This window comes from Rhipicephalus microplus, unplaced genomic scaffold (genome assembly GCF_043290135.1).
Source record: "Rhipicephalus microplus isolate Deutch F79 unplaced genomic scaffold, USDA_Rmic scaffold_13, whole genome shotgun sequence".
NCBI classification, from domain to species: domain Eukaryota; kingdom Metazoa; phylum Arthropoda; class Arachnida; order Ixodida; family Ixodidae; genus Rhipicephalus; species Rhipicephalus microplus.
In genome coordinates, this window is record NW_027464586.1 from 20,999,174 (window position 1) to 21,018,823 (window position 19,650).

General features: G+C 42.9%; 1 protein-coding gene across 7 annotated transcripts in view; it reads right to left on the minus strand.

The window, feature by feature from the left end:
- Positions 1-224: 224 nt before the first annotated feature.
- The window catches only part of LOC119162994 (p38b MAP kinase), a 455,785-nt gene continuing 436,359 nt past the window's right edge, over positions 225-19,650 (minus strand). For all 7 annotated transcript variants that reach the window (XM_075882646.1, XM_037414880.2, XM_037414879.2 and 4 more), the window contains one exon: positions 225-529. In XM_075882646.1, the coding sequence (XP_075738761.1) occupies positions 423-529 (107 nt within the window). In that variant the 3' untranslated portion in view covers positions 225-422. The remainder of the gene's footprint in view (positions 530-19,650) is intronic.

A 19,650-nucleotide genomic window follows, 5' to 3' on the forward strand; every position in this document is an offset into this window, starting at 1 on the left:
CTGGGAGGCCTTAAAGGTCCAATCACCCAGCATTAGCTCAACCCCCAGGATCCCCTTTTCCTCGGACACGGCAAAGCCACGCACGGCTAGGCGTGGGAGGGAGTAGAAACTCCCCCGTTAGCTCGGGTCCGTGGTGTCGCTACACACCAAACGCCTGGTTTCACAGGCGCCCCTGCGGGGTAAGGCAATGTTCTTTCACGCACAAAAGACTGGAGGCAACTGCGAAAAATGATAACAATTTTTATTGACATTACTGAAGCCTTTCAAAAACACAGCGCACATGCATAATCTTCCTGTAATGTATATAGCGCACCAGCAGGGCTTTGTGATTGCTGAAATATGGCTTACTTACTCCCTGTTGTTATTGGAACACGCTAAAAAGCGTTTGTGCATAATACATCACGATCCATCCCAGTGAGACCCTAAAGAAGTTTCATGCTGCGTTTCAGGTCCTGGGCGGTGCCCGAGATGCCAGCGCTGATTTGGCGCAGCTTGGGCTGGAACATCACCACTTCTTTGTGCGCCATTTCTGCAAGAAAAAGTGCCTACTCAGTGCCGCCCCAATTTACTCCTCAAAAACAGGAACGAACCGAAACATTCCATCAGCGCAACATAAGAAAAAAGAACTCTCCAAACAGAAATCATGCTATGATCGCTGTGGAATTAGTTAACATAGCGTAAAACACTTAAACAGTTATTGCAAAAAGCGAGTTCTACGATAAGAAAAAAAAACGAGGCTGATCACCATATTTAGGAATCGGCATTACACGAAAACGAAACTTCTTGTTGCAGAGGTAGTTGAGCATTAACTGTCATTCATTGTCACAAGCGCGAAGGAATGAATACTGCAGTAAGAAATTGCAATGTCACACCAAAAATGGCAAGCAGCAAGAAACTTGCAGCGCACGCCTCTAACAGAAAGCACGCACGAAATGAGCATACGCAGGACGGGCGCGGACAAACAACTGTCACAGCTCGACACTTACAGCACGCTGCTCAAACAGAAAGAAAGACGCACGAAATGAACGAACAGCTATACGCTCTATGAGCGCAAAAAACGGTCACAATGTTTACTACGTGCGTGAACAGCGCACTCTTTTCGTGAACGCGGTCGCGAGCGAAGTGACGTTCATGCTCTCTTTACCTACATTTACTTCAAAGCATACTTGCGGTAGACGCACAAAAAGTACAAAGCGCCCGAATGCTGAGATGAGCACGAGCGCGAGTGAGCCAGAACGCTAGTTAACACATATACGCACTTTGACACAACCATTTGGAGGCGCGTGCGCGCAGTGACGCGAGGAGTGGCGTGGCACGACGACCTTCATGTCACATTCACACTTGAAAAGTGGAGTGAAATCAAAAACGCCAGAGCGGCCAGAAAACCACGACCGCACGCGTCGAAAATGTGCATATTTGTTCTGTCCCTGGGGGACGCTACCACCGCCGCGGCATTCAGTACTTTAAAAATTAACTCAATTTGGCCTCTTTTCTGAGCACTAAACTTCATACCTGATTGCTGTTACTCACGCAAAGCACTGAAAAGAGACAGCTCGCAACTTTTCAAACGTTTGAAACGTTGTTTCGTGAGATAAGAGAGCAGAAACGACAAGAACAAACGCCCTGGCATCGGTGGCGGCTGATTCAGCCGGCTATGCACAAAAGTGAAACACGTTGGGGCATGCCGACACCCTGCTGCTGCACCGTCTACTTCTTTTTGTTTCATTTTTATTCCTTTTCTACCCCACTGAAAAAGGCTAGTGCATACATAAGATATAAGAGCCATGTTTTAAAGTAATCTGTTAAAGTGTTCAAAAATGTGCAACGCCAGGATGGGGCTGTGATGTCATTGGAAAGGACGTCTCACTTTTGCTGTACGAAAAAAAAAGGTCACAACTTTGCCGCAAAGGCAAAGTAATGAACGCGATAGCAACTAATTCGTGACTCAGTGGCGAACCACACAACTCACAAGCAAGAGGTCGGCATTCGATTCCGCGCGCCGGGGTCTTTTCCTGGATAAGTTTTCTTTCTTCCGTTTTCATACATATAGATACGCATAGATATACGGTGAACGATGGCGACGTTGACGCCGGCGGCAAAACCCAGCCGTAGTGTCCACATATTTTCTATCGCAATAAAATAATGAAGGTGACGCTACGGGCGAGAAACTTGTTGCAGGTGACCGGTGCGGCTGGAGATGCGTGTCGGCAGAGAATGTATCGTGGCTATGGGAGGAGCGTTGCAACAGGACAGACGCAAAGTCACGTGTTGTCGCAGCTGGCAGAGCGGCCGTTTCTGCATATCTCGCGAGATGTTCGATCGTTACACCTAGCTATTCCTATACTCTGTTTCGCCACCTTGGTTCAGCCCTACCAAAGTTACGGCGTGTAAGAAAGCCACACACTTGCGCAGCGAAACATAGTCCCACATACAAGTGCGTCAAAATCGACAGGGTTGGCTAGAATTGGCGTTGCTTTGTTGTGTTTTACGCTACATTGATGTATAATAAGCTTATCTCTCTTCGCATTCATTTGAAGTGCGTTTATTTGTGTCGGTTATCGCATATGTGTTTACGAATCATCATGACAAAACCCATGCAGAAGTGACTGCCCACTTCGATCCGGACTTATTTATTTATTTATTCAAAATATCTTACAGGCCCACTGAAGGGCATTGAGTAAGGGGGGCATCAGTATACAAACGAAATAACAATAAAGGAGAAAAGCAGACGAAAAAATATATACATATATAAAAGATTACAAAAATCAAGGTGCAACAGCGTTATGCAATGCTAGAGTGCCGCGAAATCAGGTTGTCACAAAAAATTTCACGGTTACAAATGGATACATGATCCGGAAGGCCGTTCCAATACGCAATGGCTCGAGGTAGTGATGATAAGTTAAATGCCTGCGTGTGACCATGAATGCGCCTAAAACTACGGGCATTGGGAATGCGCTGGGAAGTGCGCGCAGGAGAATAAAGTGGCAAACAGTAAATTTCGTTACTATAAATGTGCCTATGAAACAGACATAAAAGAGCAATGTTGCGGCGTATTTCTAGCGACTGAAATGCAAGGTCTTGTTTTATTAGGGTAATGCTTGAATGATAGTCGTAGTTTCCGGAGATGAATCTCGCTGCCCTATTCTGGACGGCTTCCAACATACGTACCAAGTAATCTTGATATGGTGACCATGTGGATGATGCATACTCTAGCTGTGGGCGAACATAAGTAATATATGATAATGCATGTACGTTAGAAGGAGCGTTGCGCAAGTTTCTGCGGAGATATCCGAGAGATTGAGATGCTTTCGATGAAACAGCTGCTATATGCGTAGTGCAGGATAGATCCGATGTAAGGTGAACGCCTAAATATTTGTAAGATGGTGTAGCTGACACAACGGCGTTATTAATCTTATAGTGAAATGCTGAATTGGTATGCTTTCGAGTGAACGAGATTAACTTGCATTTAGAGGCGTTAAGGGACATCTGCCAAGTTTCGCACCACTGGAAGGTTAGGTCAAGGTCATTTTGGAGAGCGGAATGTTCATTAAAACATTTAATGTTGCGGTATATGGCGCAATCGTCAGCGAACAACCTAACTGTGGATGAAAGGTTATCGGGCAAATCATTAATGTATATTAGAAAAAGTAATGGACCTATTACACTGCCTTGGAGAACACCGGATGTGACGTCGCAAAGGTTAGATGAAATGTCGTTGATCCCCGTAAGTTGCTGACGCGAAGAGAGGAAGCTTCGTAGCCAAGACAGGATTAATGAATCAATACGGAGTGCGGCCAATTTAGACATTAAACGACGAGACGGGACAGTATCGAATGCCTTGGCGAAATCAAGGAAGAGGCAATCAGTTTGTTCGTTAGCGTTCATATTAAAGTGAAGGTCAGTCGTGAATTCGAATAACTGGGTGTCACATGAGTAGCCTTTTCTAAAGCCATGCTGATGAGAGGAGAAGTTGTGCGATTCAAGGTGATCGTAGCTATGAGAAGCCACGATATGTTCCAGTAGTTTGCAAGAGATGCATGTAAGTGAAATGGGTCGATAATTACGGGGCGAGTGCCTGTCACCGGACTTAAATACGGGAATCACCTTACCAATCTTCCAATCCTTGGGCAGTTCGCCTGATGATAGCGACTGGTTAAAGTGGAGACAGAGGAAGCGGCTGGAAATATCTGTGGTGTTCTTCAGTATTTTAGAGTTAATGTTATCAATACCTGATGAAGTAGAAACATTAAGATTCGTGATGATTTGGGCTATACCTTCGGCAGTGACAATGATTGGGGCCATTAAAGCGAAAGGGTGATCTGGAACAAATGGCACATTGGAACAATCTTTCTGTGTAAAAACAGACGCGAAGTACTCATTGAAAGCAATAGCGGCAGCATCATCAGAAAGCGGCGTTAGTTCACTATCGTGTATTGTAATGTGATTAGGAGACTTGCTGTAGGGTGAAATTATTTGCCAGAACTTTTTGGGGTTATTTTTGAGAAGTGACGGTAAGTCCTGCAAATAATATTTCTTCTCAGCTATGTCTAAGGCTTTACAATAGTCTTGTAAGCAGACCTTGTATTTATCCCAGTAGGACACAGAGCCAATGCGTTTTGCGGTATCATAGAAACGTTTATTTTTATTTCGTAATGTTCGAAGATGTTTAGAAAACCAAGGGTTAGTTTTATCGTTGGAAGCAGAGATCAGCGGCACAAGCTGGTCAACTAACTCTAATATTTTTTCTTTAAAAAGAATCCAGTTTTCGTTCACGGTTCGAGAGGCAAACGACGGCAAAAAAAGTTCCTGAAAAAAATCTTCTAGCTCCGTCCTGAATTGATGAAAATTAGCACGGTTATAATCCCGGATTGTTTTTCTCACTGAGCCTGTGAAAGTTACAGGTAAGTTGATTTGGAAGTTAAGGAGCTTGTGGTCGCTAAATCTTTCTATGTAAGAAATCGCTCCACTGGTTTCTTGTGCATTAGTGAAAACAACGTCAAGTATGTTAGTACCACGGGTGCATTGGTGAACAACTTGTGATAAGTTGTAATCGAGGGTTACTTCGAGAAAATTTGATGAGGCGTGACATTTGGTAGTCATGGTAGACCAATCAATGAGCGGGTAGTTGAAATCGCCAAAAAGGTATATGATGTCAGCTGAATAGAGTTGCGTAGCTCATTCCATGTTGTCACGTAGATCTTTGGGGAAAGAGGAATGGGCATCCGGTGGACGATAACATGCTCCTATAAGTATTTTTTTTTTGCTTAAGTTGTAACGCATGCTGTCCATGTTATCTCTGTAGAGGGGTTAGTATCAAGGGGAACTGATGACTTGCTACACGCCCACCGCACTGACAGCAGTAAACAAATGCTGAAATCTGCCATAGATTTGTTTCATCTTATTCTGTAACTAAAGCACCAGGTACGTTTGATCAATAGTAACGAAATGTGCTGCTTGATCAGCCGCACCTGTTAAGCCTAACACGCCGAGGCAGTGTTCGGACGGCGTTGTCAGACCGAAAACGCTGTACCTCCAGATATCGAACATTCAACCTCGCACAGTATTCTTTGCGCGTGGGATCCTCTTTTGGTGGAAACAAAAAAGAGAAAAAAGGAGCGTTGAAGCGGAGACACGAAGGAATGCGTCGACGCAGAAAGAGACATACGAGAGCCACGTACGAACAACGTCGGAAAGAAACAGCCACAAAGTCAAGTTATCCCCTGGCATGAAAATCTACCGACCATCACCAAAACAACAACTTCACGTTTCTTCAACTTCCTGGTGTAGTCTCTTGTTTATTAGTTTTACTGCATATAAAGTTGATAAACTCGCCTTAAAACTAGAATTCGTTGAGCATACGCCGTGACTACAGCGAGCAGAAGACATTGCGCGAATGAATACATGTGGATGGACTCGGGGCCGTTACACGCGCTAGCCGCACAGCCGCTCTGCACACCCACAGCGCACAAATGGGCGAGAGCGGCCGCCTCTGTGACGTCAGGCAGAGTGGCTCTCAATTTTTGCAAGCCGCAAGCCGGCTCGCATGGCTCTTCCTCATTGGCTACTGCGAAAAACGGCCTAGATGGCCACCCCGTCGGCTCGCTTGGCAAACATGGCGCTTCCTAAAGCGGGCGCTGCAGTGACATGGAAAAAGAAAAAGAACAGCCGATTTTATCGTTGTGACCATCGTAAGCGCTGTGAGACTCCCGGGGAGATATCAGTAGCCGGCCAGTGTTCACTGCCCCGTCAGCTGGTGCGATCGACAGCGGAAACGAAGAAACGAGCACAGTGTAGAAAGTGTGTTTGCGGATGCAAGTGTTGTCGTTTCGTGTGTTTCCTGGGTTGTGCCGTCCAGCTTTCAAGTGTAATCGCAAAGAACTTCGAAGATTTCCGTGATGTAATCATCCACCTTTCTAAAGCAGAATATGCGTTTAGTGCGCACCGAAGTGAAAAGTTTGTATTCATCGCAACAAGTATTAGCGTCGGTTGTCTTCTGTGTGTGCCGTTCGTCGCAGCAACTAGTATGCATAAATTTTGAACGCTTGTGCGCGTTAGCTTCTGCTACGATAAGGATGGACAAGTTTTATTGCCCGTCATTGTTGTCATTCTTAATGCGCGACGCCGTACGAGTGCTGTTGTGTGTAGCGCAGTGGTGACGTTCTGTGGACCGTGTCACATTTGAGCAATTCTGTCCGGTGTTGTGAAGTGTGTTCATGAAATCGAAACCATGAGATATTTAGGAGTGTACAGCTCAGTTTCTCATCCGTGTAGTTGCGTGCACGTGCTCTGAAGAGGAGCTTCCATACAAGACATTTTTGTGCAAGTAGCCCCCCCCCCCCCCCATCATTTGAGGTACACATTATGATAGATTGTCTATGAGTGCATGAAATAGGCTTTGTAGACCAAGTTTAAAGAAAGTGTAAGTATTGCAATAAATTGTCAGATGTTCGACAGTAGCTGCTAATACAGTATCAATTTTTTGTCAAGATTGCAGCCAGTCATGCTACATTACTTGAACACCATGACAACTGATATAATATGCGATGGTTATCTGCTTGCATCAAGCATTTGAAGAGTAGTTAAACAATATTTTCAATATCCTGCCGAAATGCCCATGTTTGTCTTGTTAAACATGCATCTGTCGTCAAATGTGTAGCAAAATATTTCAAGCACTTGTCAGGTCAAGAAAACTTTAAAGAACAAAAATGCTTATTATCGTTAGCTAGATGTTGGATGTCTCTTCCTTCGCAAAAGTGCACAGAAACTGAAAACCGTATGGCTTGTCTCCAAAGAAGGATGCCGCCTCTCAATCAGCTAAAATATTTTATCAATGAATTACATGAATACGATGATAATTCATCATTCTTGTCGGTAGTAGATATTTTGCAATTGGTGCAAAGTAGCCGAAGAAACTTGTCAGCGATCCTGCACACTTATGCCTGTCATTGGCAGTTGTTGAGGCTTTTTAGATAAATGAAAACAGCATAATCTTCCAAGCGGGCTATAATTATTAAATCTGGCTATATGTGCATGTTTTGCAGGGGAGGTGTTGCAAAGATTTCTGGAAAAGCTGGAGCTATTCCACTCTGTGAAGGTGGGTGACCAGCCAAGATGTGTCGCACAAGGATTTTGTTTGCTTACTTTTTATATTTATACATTTATTAAGACTTTTAAATATTTAGCATATGTTTTTAAAGCAGTTTCACCCCAGTTTATGTGGCCTAGAAGTGCAACTTGCAGGTTATGTATTTATGGATACATTTATTACTTTGCTAATTAATTTTTTCATTCACCTTTCTTCAGTCTAATTTTTATGCACCAGTAGTGTGGGGTAATGTTTGCTTCATTTATGTGGTGCATACCCCCTAGGAGCTTTCTGTAGATTAGGTATGTGTTTGCGGAGTCGCAGTACAGCCATACTTATTACTCTCATGGTTGCACTGACGTCCGTCAATTTGCCTAGTGCGTCAGCTGCCAATTGAACTCAGTCTGGACGCACACTGTCTCTAAATTCAAAATTTGAATCTAGAGAGAATTGACGACCATAATTTTCCGTTGAATGTGTAAGATCGTGGAGTTGTGTGGACCTTTACAGTAGAACCTCACTGATACACTCTCGCTTAATACAATTTCCCAGCTGATTGATATGTGTGGTTTAACATCCCAAAACCACGATATGACTATGAAAGACGCCGTAGTAGAGGGATCTGGAAATTTTCACCACCTGTGGTTTTTAGCAGGCACGCAAATCTGAGCACACAGGCCTGCAGCATTTTCACCTCCACCAAAAATGCAGCCGCCACGGTCTGGATTCCATCCCCCGACCTGCGGGTCAGCAGCCGAGTACCTTAGCCACGAGACCACTGCGACAGGGCAATGGTTTCCCGGCTGCTATGCTCGCAATCTTGAAAATAAATTAAAACAATGTCGATTGTAAGTATTTTCAGATCCTGCATTTATTGTGCGCATTTTTTTTCAGAAATGTATCAACGTTTTATTGTATATTGGTAGCCTGCATCATGAAATTAAGATATGATTCCAACATCGCGACTTAGGCAAAATTGAGGCTGTCTAACCACGTAGAGATGAACCTGTTTTGACGAAACAACGATGTCGCTCGAATGTTGTTGTGTCTCCGTGTATGAATAACAAAGGAACCAGCACGTAATGTGCTGATAGCACTGACGTAACATCAGAGTTCGCATCCCACTGTGTCGGTACTGCAACATGGCTAATTTAGGGCCAGCAGTACAGGCCATTCATAGCCTTGCTGTCAAGAACATTGGCAATACTCGAGTGCAGTGTGATAGCATTAGCAGCATCCATTTGTATACATACTGTATTCACATTTACTGTACATACTGTATTCACATTTACATACATACTGTACTCATAGTTTCTTGCCATTCTTCATTTCTTTATGAACACGTGAACCATGCTGTGAAGGATGGAAAATTTGTGCACATTGTAGAATATTGGTCGTTGTAAACTGTCCCAGGGCGCCAATTGCGATTGCGACCGCAAAGTACCTACTATGTGGCTGTTAAGCAAATCAAGCTCCAGTGTAGCGGCGAATTTTTTAAATGCTGTGGTTATTGATGACTATGAATTATAGCTGGGCACTTTGTAATGGTTTGTGTTGCTATGACTTATATTAGTGGCCGATAAAACACTGGGCTTTTGTTCGGAAGAACGTTGAACGGCTTTGGTGATTTTGTACAAACACATTGGGCTGGTAGGCTAAGTCGCAAGGGTTATTTAGAGACCGATTTGACCACTCTGCGTAAACTGTGTAATTTATTACTACGCTTTCAAGCAGCCGATCACTGGAAATCGGTGCAGATTGTAGCAACTCAGCCGAATGCCTTTTAAACTGCCCATTCATAGAGCAACATGCACTGCCAAAAGCATGTCAGCAGCCACGTCAACATGTCTGCTTATCTGATTGGCTGTCATGTGCTGTAGAATGTGCAGAAGTAAGATCGACTGGTAGGGTGGCAGCACCTGTCGGGGCAGATATCAACCACTTACTTCGTGGTCTTTGTTTCTGTTGCCAGACAGCGTGCGTGCTGCCAGGGGCACTGCGTGATGGCCTCCGAAACTGCACGCAACCTGTCGGTGTGCCATCTCGGAGGTCTAGACTGGTAAAAGCTCAAAACAGCGAGCGCACTCATGAGAGCTCTGCGATCGCCAGCGTGCCTCGTGAGTTGTGGCGGTCAAGCATAGGTGAGAAGGAGGGCATGATATAATTGTCTGTAGCGGCCTTGCTACACTCTGTGTCGCTCAATTTATGGTGCGAATGGTTTGATGATGCTCTAACCTAAACGCTGACAAAACATTAAAAAACCGCTTCAGGGTCTCTTTAATGGAAGTTTGCCGAGTTGAATAAGCGTTGAAGTACAAGAAAAGGTAGGACTACATAGAGGCAGGAATGCATAGCGGAGATTCAGGTGGGGGAGCGGCCTATGTGAAGAGTCGGAGGGGCAGACACTTGATACTTCATCAGCTCGGAAAGGAGGAGGAAGTGTAAATGAACAAAAAAGAGGGATGTGTAACTTTTGTAAGCGCTAAGTATAGCGTATATATATATATATATATATATATATATATATATATATATATATATATATATATATATATATATATATATATATATATATATATATATATATATATATATATATATATACACCAGGCGATTATCAGCAAGCATTAATTCTTGGAAATGATTTTTTCACAAAGCTTTATTTCTGTGTGTTAACCATAAGTGCATGCCTTTGGGTAGTTCATGTTTGTGTTGTGGCTAGCCTGAACGAAAGATTCACTTTAGTCTTTGCAGTAATTCATCACACTCAGTCATAGCTTTCATCTTTTCCAAGGTTTTCTTTCTCACAGGGACGTATTGCACGACATGAATGTTCTCAAGTTCCTCTTCATTGCTTTCGGTGGGAGTCAAAGCCCTAGATATCATGTCAGCCAAGACTAATTCCTTTCCTTGTCTGTTTTCTATCGCAATATTGTGTCTTAGCATCTGAAGGATCATGATCTGATATTGTGTCATGATCTGAAGGATCTACTTTGCAGTCATCATCGAACTATCATCCAATCGTTTCTTCAAAATTGCTTGCTTCAGTGGCTTACAATTGTCCAACATCTTTCTTTCTTTCCCGTATGTATACTGATAAATATTTTTAAGGCAAAGACTAGTGTCCAGATATTTTTTTCTTTATGTGCATAACAAACTTCCATTGTTGTCAGTGCCCTGCTGACGAAAGAGACTTGCGAAGAAGAGGTGCTCCGAGCCCAAAATCGCTCATATCACATTGGATTTCTAGCTGCTTTCATTATTCAGAGAAAGGCTGGAAATGGAGCTCTTCTCACGAACTTACGCCTTTTCGAATGCTTCCTCCTTCTGCCTCCCCGTCTGCTATGGTGCATTTTTGACAGTGAGTTTCGTCAAAAGCTCCAATATGCGTGACAATTCAACTAGAAATCTGGAGAGGTAGTTCATTTTAGCTCAGAAGCACTCCTTTTTTTTAATGCGAAGCATTCCTTAGCGAACTTCGGTGACTTTAAGCCTATCTATCTATCTATCTATCTATGTATCTATCTATCTATCTATCTATCTATCTATCTATCTATCTATCTATCTATCTATCTGTCTGTCTGTCTGTCTGTCTGTCTGTCTGTCTGTCTGTCTGTCTCTCTGTCTGTCTGTCTGTCTGTCTGTCTGTCTGTCTGTCTGTCTGTCTGTCTGTCTGTCTGTCTGTCTGTCTGTCTGTCTGTCTGTGTAGCCACCTACGACTTTTAGCTCTCCTGGCTGTTTCCATAATGGAATAACATGACTTTATGATGAGCATAAGCGACTAGTCGTCACATGAAAGTCATGACATGTGCGTCATTAATGTCATGATTTACGTTTCATGGTGTTACTGCTCTTGTGGTGCTTTTGGTCACATGACATGTTGCAAAACTGGTTATGGTGTGACGTGACTACATGGTGAGACACGTCCAAACATGATAATCATGACATGCGTGTCATGTAACAACGTGACTTCATGCCACACTCATGATGCGCTCACGGCCGTTTTGCTAGCTTCACATATATCAAATTTGCTATTACGTCGCGTGAATGGAAGACCAAGGTAAATTGCATGCTTAAGAGAGAGAGAGAGAGAGAGAGAGAGATAAACAAAAAGTAAGAGACAGGGAGATTAACCTAGAACTGGTTTGCTACCCTAAACAGGGATGGGGAAAAGGGTCGGAAATTGAATAGAGAGAGAGCGATATGATATAAATTAGAAAGAAATTCTCATGCGCAAACATTCAGGGAGTTCCGATCACAGTCGTTTGGACAGGCCGATTCAATGCAAGAAGCGCAGGAGCGCCTTTACAGCCTTCTGCGACATGAAGTCCTGTCGGTAGCGCGAGATTCTTTCTTCCAAAATAGTCTGGTTGTCCAGTTCATCTAGTACACTGCAGAGTGACTGTCTTTGCGTGCAGTATTGTGGGCATTCCCACAAAATGTGCCAAGTTCTTTCGTCACATCCGATGGTCGCATGCAGCAGTGTCAGCCATTCTTATGCGGAACGGGTACGAATTGGTAAATGCGACGCCAAACCATAATCTGCACAGCATAGGAGCACCTCGTCGGCGTAATTCTAAGGAATTCGAAGACTGAGAGTTGGGTCTACGGTATATAACCGTGCATTGATGAAATATCTGGTGCAGAAAAGTGAGGTGCAAAAAACTTATCGTGAAGCAGGAAGAGCAGGAGAGAAGACAGAACAGCGCCAACATGCGTGTTCTGTCTTGGCGTTGTTCTGTCTTCTCTCCTGCTCTTCGTGCTTCACGGTATGTTTTTTGCGCCTCAGTCTTCTGAACCTAGTATGCACCAACTAGCCCCAAAACAAGTCTTTTTGGATGAATTATGACTCGTTCTATTGTGACGTGGTGCACTTGCGAGCAAGCATGCGCAGTTTCCGTGGAGCATCAGTTCTGGAGATCGGAATCGATATTTGATCGCTTTCGGTATGGGTAGAACGAGGAGCTCGATTGAGCCGTTCATTGCCAATCATTCTACAATGACTTGGAAACCATTGAAAGGCTATTTTATATCCTTTCTCAATGAATTGGTGAGTCTTTTCTGCAATCTCGAATACCAGCTGTTCAAACGGGCCGTGGCGTAAAGGTGATAGAAGGGATTGCAGTGCCACTTTTGAGTCACTGAAAATTGTCCATTTTTATGGCTGTTGATCGCTGATGAATTGCAATGCGGCACGAAGAGCTGTAAGCTCTGCTCCCGTTGATGTCGTAAGATGGGAGATCTTGAATTTTCTTGTCGTGTCTTTTATTGGTATAACAATGATGTCGTTGACCTCTTCTTTAAAACAGAGCCATCGGTGTATACGTGTATAAAGCCTTGATACGTCTCGTATAACAAGAGTAGAGCAAGCTGCCTTTTAGCAGGTGACAACATATCCGCTTTTTTTCTGGATGCCAGGTATAGTTATCCTGATGTTAGCCTGAGTCAGGCACTAAGGAGGAGTCGAAGGCCTGGTGGTGGGTGGGAAGCATGTTGGCAACAATAACACACATAGGTTGAGGCAGAGGCTTACACTTGTCGAGCTTGGGGCAGTGGGTCTGGGTATCTGCCTTGCGCACGATACGGCAAGGTTATGGCTTGGCTGTACTCGAATGAGCTCACACTGGGTAGACACCTGGCCCAGACCAACTGCAGGGATCAACCTTTTTTTCACTAAACAGGATCTTCAGTATTCTTCACGTGTGCCTATCAACATATTTGTACAGTAGCACGAGATAAGAAAGTTGCCGTGCGACCGTCGACTTGCCTAACATACCAGGTGCCTAGTGGCATGAACAGTGCAAATCAAGATTGTGCATTCTTTTCTCTTTCGTTGCCTGTTGCATGCTACAACAATCTCCCATGAGGCGAAATGTACACCTTTCATTTCGCTCAGTTTTAAGCCCCTGCTTTGTTGCAGTCCAAGTGTATTCTTCGTGGGCTTTTATCTCCACAGCCGGTTACAGAATTGCTAGGGAAATTATGTTACAGCTAGTGCTAGGCACTGCTTCATTTAAACAGCTTCTCTAGGCGGGAGTGATCGTTGCTTAAGGAACAGCAAGAAAAGTGTGTGAAGCTTACGTAATACCACCTTCTCCTCGAAAGTGTATTCTGGGACATGGAACTGCTGTTGTTCTTGGTTGTGGCTCGCGTTATAACCTTCAAAAGGGGATTGACTGTACACTTTAAGCATTCCTGGCTAACAGCCTTGACCGATCAGAGTGCACCGCGGAGTCTGTAGCCTCTTATTACACTAAGGAAGGCTGTCAGCTGGCCTGCTCATTAACAGCTGCAAACGATCCTTCATCGTGACAGCAAAGTTCTCTACACACAGTGGACAGACATTTAGTCTGGCTGATGCACCACTGGCCTGCTTTTTAAACTTCTCGCCAGATACTGCATTCCCTACCACACCAACGAGACATGTCTCCAGTCAACCAGGTCTTGGAAACTGTCAGTTGATGGAAAATGTCGCAGATTTGACACTGCATGTCCAAAGCCTCTAACTTCATGACAACCTAACTGTCCTCTAGTCCTCTTGCTTTGTCAGAATGCATCCTCCTTCTCCAGGGGCGTTCGCATTTACATACAAATGTCTCGCCAGGGATACCCTATGGGCATATACCATCCTCATTGTCTCAGTGTTGAAGACATGCTCACGTCATTAGATTGTGCCAGTCTAAACAAATGTTCAGTTTACACAGGCACGTTCTAGAAATGAAATTCAACCGAATTTTATTACAATTGTTTTAGGCATTCACTAAGTGAATTTCTTTGGGAGCGATTATTAGCTGGTGCTGAAAATATTGACAAACAGAATTTAATTGGAAAGCAATACAACAAGAATGTCTATTTTCTTCTGGCAACAGCAGCGTACACCACATGTGACATGGCGCCAGCTTTACGTTAGTCATCTGAAGTTCATAAAAAAGTACAGTGCATCATCGATGCATGTGCTTGTATGAAACAAAGTTCACACTCAGTCTGTTTCAAACAAGTGTACGCATCCAAGATGCACTGTTCCTTGAGTGCACACTGAGTTGAAGATGTCCTGCAAGAATATCTTTTAAGCTGAGTTTCACGTGGCAACATCTTCTTTTCATAATCCTGAGGTATATGCAAAAAGAATGAGCCTGCTTGGCACTAGTAAACAAGTGCTGGCAAACATAAAAATTAAAAACGAAAGCAGATGACAATTACTGGCATACCGAGTGATATTTCATTCGCATAGCATGATGGTTTTCCCTTTAAACTGAAAATGCAGCCGACATAATGTGGTACCAATGCATACGTAGCCACCACCACAGTTTTTTGAAGGAATCATTATTAGTTACAGTAACTACATGGGCCGTAACACTAGAATCTGAGCACTACAGTGACTTCAACTAATATTATGACTAGCACGCGGGTACCCATAAGAAAGTAAATAGTTTTGTCCTAATGTACAAATGCAATGTAAGATTTCCCTTTATGTAGGATATTGGTCCACACTACTTGTGTTGGTTGCGCACAAAAGCAAACCGTTTCGCATGAATGTACATCTTTTTTGCTCTTCAGGAAGCATGAAACATGCTTCTATTCTTATCATCATAATAATATCCACACCACAAGCATGCACAAGAGATTGTTTACTTTGGGCCAATGAAAACTCGCACTTGAATATGTCACGTGTGTTGCCAGAAATTATTTAGATCAAAATGCTTTTATTTTGTCGTTATTACTAAAAAAGGTGAAAGAAAAGCAGCATGCATCATTTGAAACACATGCTCAATTTGGAGGGTGCAGCATAATTCATAATTCTGAAGGAACACAAGCTTGTGAATGTTTGTGAAATAATAAATCGCTTTGTGTAACATGAGACAACAAAGCAATGCAAAGAAGTTCTGTGGAAACCAGAAAGGGGGCAGAATGGTTCAGAAAGAGAATCTAGACAACCACCCGTTTGTGGCACGAGGCCCCGAGGAAATCTGTACGGATTTCTCACAAGGAAAAGCTTCTTAATTGCCGAAAAATTTATCCTGGTTTCGAGATAAAACCAGAGACCAACGCCTTTCCGGGGCGGTCGCTCCACTAATGTGACAACAAAGTGACAGGTAGCAGAACACAAAGGCCTACAGGGGTGGCGCGAAAATTTCTTTACTACGGGGGTCACCCGTGACACGCGAGTTCCTTCAGGGGGCAGGGACGCTGAGAACTTCTGTGCTGCGTTTCACTATGTTTTCTTTTGTGATGGCAGGGAGGGGGGGGGGCGGAGCAGGCGGAAATTTCCAGGAAGCTCCAGCCCCCAACAACCCCCCACCCACTGCTTGCACTTCCCCTAGAGGTGTACTTACTGAATGGCAGGCAACTGTTAGTCATCAGTAATCCCCGCCGCAATTTTCTGGAAGCTAGTTTTCCATGCAAAAATGCCACTGCTCGAGAATTGTTAAAGTTGAACTCACAATGTAAGTGGCAACATATGCTGTTTATACTTGCATTGAACTACCTTAATTGTTTCAAACCAATAACTGGTATAGTAATTGGCGATGTGGTTGCAGAAGCACTTCAAAACACATATTTCAGTTATTTATTTTATTTTTATTTTTAATAATTCTGTCAACCCTCGCTTGAGGGTCATAACAGGGAGGGAGTACAATATGAGTACAAACAGAACACCTAAAAAACCACTAAGCAATAAACACAGGAAGACAGAATGGGCAGTACTTCAACCATTACCAAAACAAGCATCAATTTCTCTGTCAAAAGTTTGCACATCGGTACTATTAATAACATGTTGGGGTAAAGAATTCCATTGTTTTATAGCATCCGGGAAAAAAGACCACCGAAAGATGTCAGTGCGAGCACTGAAAGATTCAGTGGGGGCATCATGATTCAATCTAGTGCTACGTTTTCCGGGAAGGCGTATGTACTCGTCTTTAGGTATTTTGAATATCCCTTGGATTATACCAAATAATGTTTTAAGTTTTTGTTTCCGTCTTCGAACTTCCAGTGATTCTAAATTGCATGAGTGTGTTCAGTTGTAGTACCACTGGTCCGGTATGATGTCCTACATTTGAAAGTTTTGCTCTAAATTGGCAACATATATTTTTTAAGATGACTGCCAGTTAGGCGTGTTGGTAAAGGGTCATTATCAAACAAGTGTTAAAAATACACACACTCAGAGAGGACGCAGACAAGCGCTTACTAGCAACTGAAAATTTTATTTCGAAGCGAACACTGATATATACATACACGCATGAACGTCATTCCCGACCTCCCCAGTCATCATCAACAATGTGATATATATTTTGTTCTATCACGTTGTTGATTATGACAGTGGAAGTCGGGAACGACGTACATGCGTGTGACTGTCAGTGTCCTCTCTGAGTAAGTGTATTTTTAGCGCTTGTTTCATGATATATTTTTTGGCTTGTGCTCAGGTGGGTTTTGAGAAAAGTGATTTGGATTGATTTTTACTAAAAATTACTCTTTGAGCACAGTTTTTTATTGGGGTTTGATGTGACATCATGATGCTACTACAAATAATGAACGAGCAAATATGTCGCGAAGAAGGCATCTTACAACATGCATGCCGACTAGTATAAGCATGACGTGCACAGTGCCATCCTCCATGACCCACTTAAGGTTGCTTTCAGTGCAATATGTTACAATTCCTATGATTTGTCATGCTTAGTGCTTAGAGCTCGTGTTTGGACATAGCTGATATTTTATTTTAAGGAAATCAGGATTGCGGAGGAGGGGGCAATATAATCGCTATGTACATACAAATGTGAGTGTACATGATCTCACACATTCAAACTGAATCAGTTTTTAGGTGTTTCAAATATATCCTTTAGCTTGTTTGTGGTCTGTAGCATAAGCAATACGGGAAGAAATGAAGCATTACTTGTGATGTGGGGATTTTCATTGAGTATGTGAATGCACGATCAATTGACCTTTAGCACAAAATGCATGGATGCTGTGGCTTTATACCAACACAAAGTCTTAAGTTGTTTTTATAGTGCTGACGGGGCTGCTTCCATTACACTTGTTTATATTGATACACAACAGCCGGCACAGCCTTGCTGCAAGAAAGAGAAAGACGACGTTGCTTGCTGGTTGTTGATGAACTGTCGCCGTCTTGTTCGCCGAGCGCGGTCCATCGTATATAATTTAATAAATAAGTTACTCGTAACGTCATTGGTGGAGGTGCGGGGCAATATGAATAGCTAACTGTGAAACATGCTCACAGTATCACATTTGCATGCAACGTATTCTGCACTGTTTGAAAGGGGTGCCCAAGAACTGTGAGTCTGTACTACAACCTAACAACAATGTGACATGTGTTCCTGCGTACCCTATGCTATATCCTGTGCAAGCTGCTAACAAACTACCTTGTGTAATGCAACCGTTATCATCTTTCATTAGAGGATGTAAAAGTTATTCAGACAAATTTTATGAATTGATTGCCCATACCCTGCAGCAGTTTACAATTAGTACAATAGCACATGTGGCTCAACGTTCTATCCTATGTCATTTGTTGCAAGCTGTCATCTCATTGTCCATTTAAGCAGCTTCCTAGCAGAAATGCACCTGTGCTATAAGGTAAACCTTTTTTTCTATGAGACCACTGAACACATTTTAAATTTTAATAAGTGTATTATCTTGGTTTACAATAAAATACAGATACTGGGCAGCTGTGCATGTCATTTCATTTTATAATTTTAGCAAGTGCTGCCCTTTTGACGCTTTATCATTGTGCTATACATTTTTAAATAACAAGTAGTGGCAAATGGTCAGCCACCAGGACCTTGTTTTGTAGGTTTTGGTGCCCCCTCTGCACTTGCAATGCTTTATACTGAATAAATGCTTGAATGAAATTTGGCACTACGGATCATCACTGTGAGAAGAATAAATACCACAGGTGGATATTTATCTACTGCTATTTGTTGTCACAGTGACATTAAAAAGCAATACTAAAATCTGTATTGAATTGGTATAAGGCTGTTATGAAAGTCTGGCTCATAACAACGGAAGACCATGAGCAAGATATAAACTTACTGCAAATAAAAACAGACTTTTTTTTCAATAACATGGTTTTTCTGAAGACAAATCTTTTAGTGAAACAACATTTACAGATAGAGTATTTCACATATTCTAAAAGTAATAACACTGCAAGTAATCATCTTCTTGGGGTGTGCATGAGTATGTTGAGCCATTCCTGTTCTGCTCTATGGCAACAGACTGTCACAGACAGACAAAATGTATCATCAGGCTGACTCAAGAAGGGCTTGCGATTTGCTGATGGTGCTTCAGTATTACAGGAGCAATATGAAAGAGACTCATGTAATCAGCAGAAAACGCTTCATGCTATCAGTAGAAAACAATTATTGATCAACCGCTACATTTAAATTACTACCATAGGTGACAGAACGAAACGGCTCGATGGGCTAGTACAACAAGACTGATATTTGATTTAAGGATGATAAAACAAAAACACTAGCATGCCAATGCCTTTTCTTAACTCCACATGTCACATCATGTTCACCCTGTAGCCAGTGGAAAGAGGCTATGCATACACTACTTATGCTTAGTAGGGCTGCGCTTCTTAGCAAGATAGTAGGGCAAGGCGTTCAACGTTGATGCAGCCCAGTGGCAAAGCCAGGGGTGGACACACCGGGCTCACACCCTCTTCCCTTTTTCGAATATTTTCCCCCGTAGTATACAAAGTGCAAAATGACGCTCGATCACATCTACGGACCGGGCCCCACATAAGATCATAGTGGTGCCCCTCCCAATTTCACGCCCACAAAAAAAATTTAAAAATTTGCCTACACACCCGTGGCAGCCCACACACATTCAGGTACTCACTTCAGTGTTGTCAATCGTTGCTATGACCATGTGTACGCATAATGTGAAGGCACACATTACATGAACGTTTAGAATAGACGGACATGCGTACAAAAAAATTAAGTACAGATGCTCAAGCACTTTCACACCAGCCAGAATTCAGGATGATGTGGCAGATTTTGCAAAATAGTCTATACTGGTTAACTTGGCAGCCAAAAAAGAAGACATCAGCAATT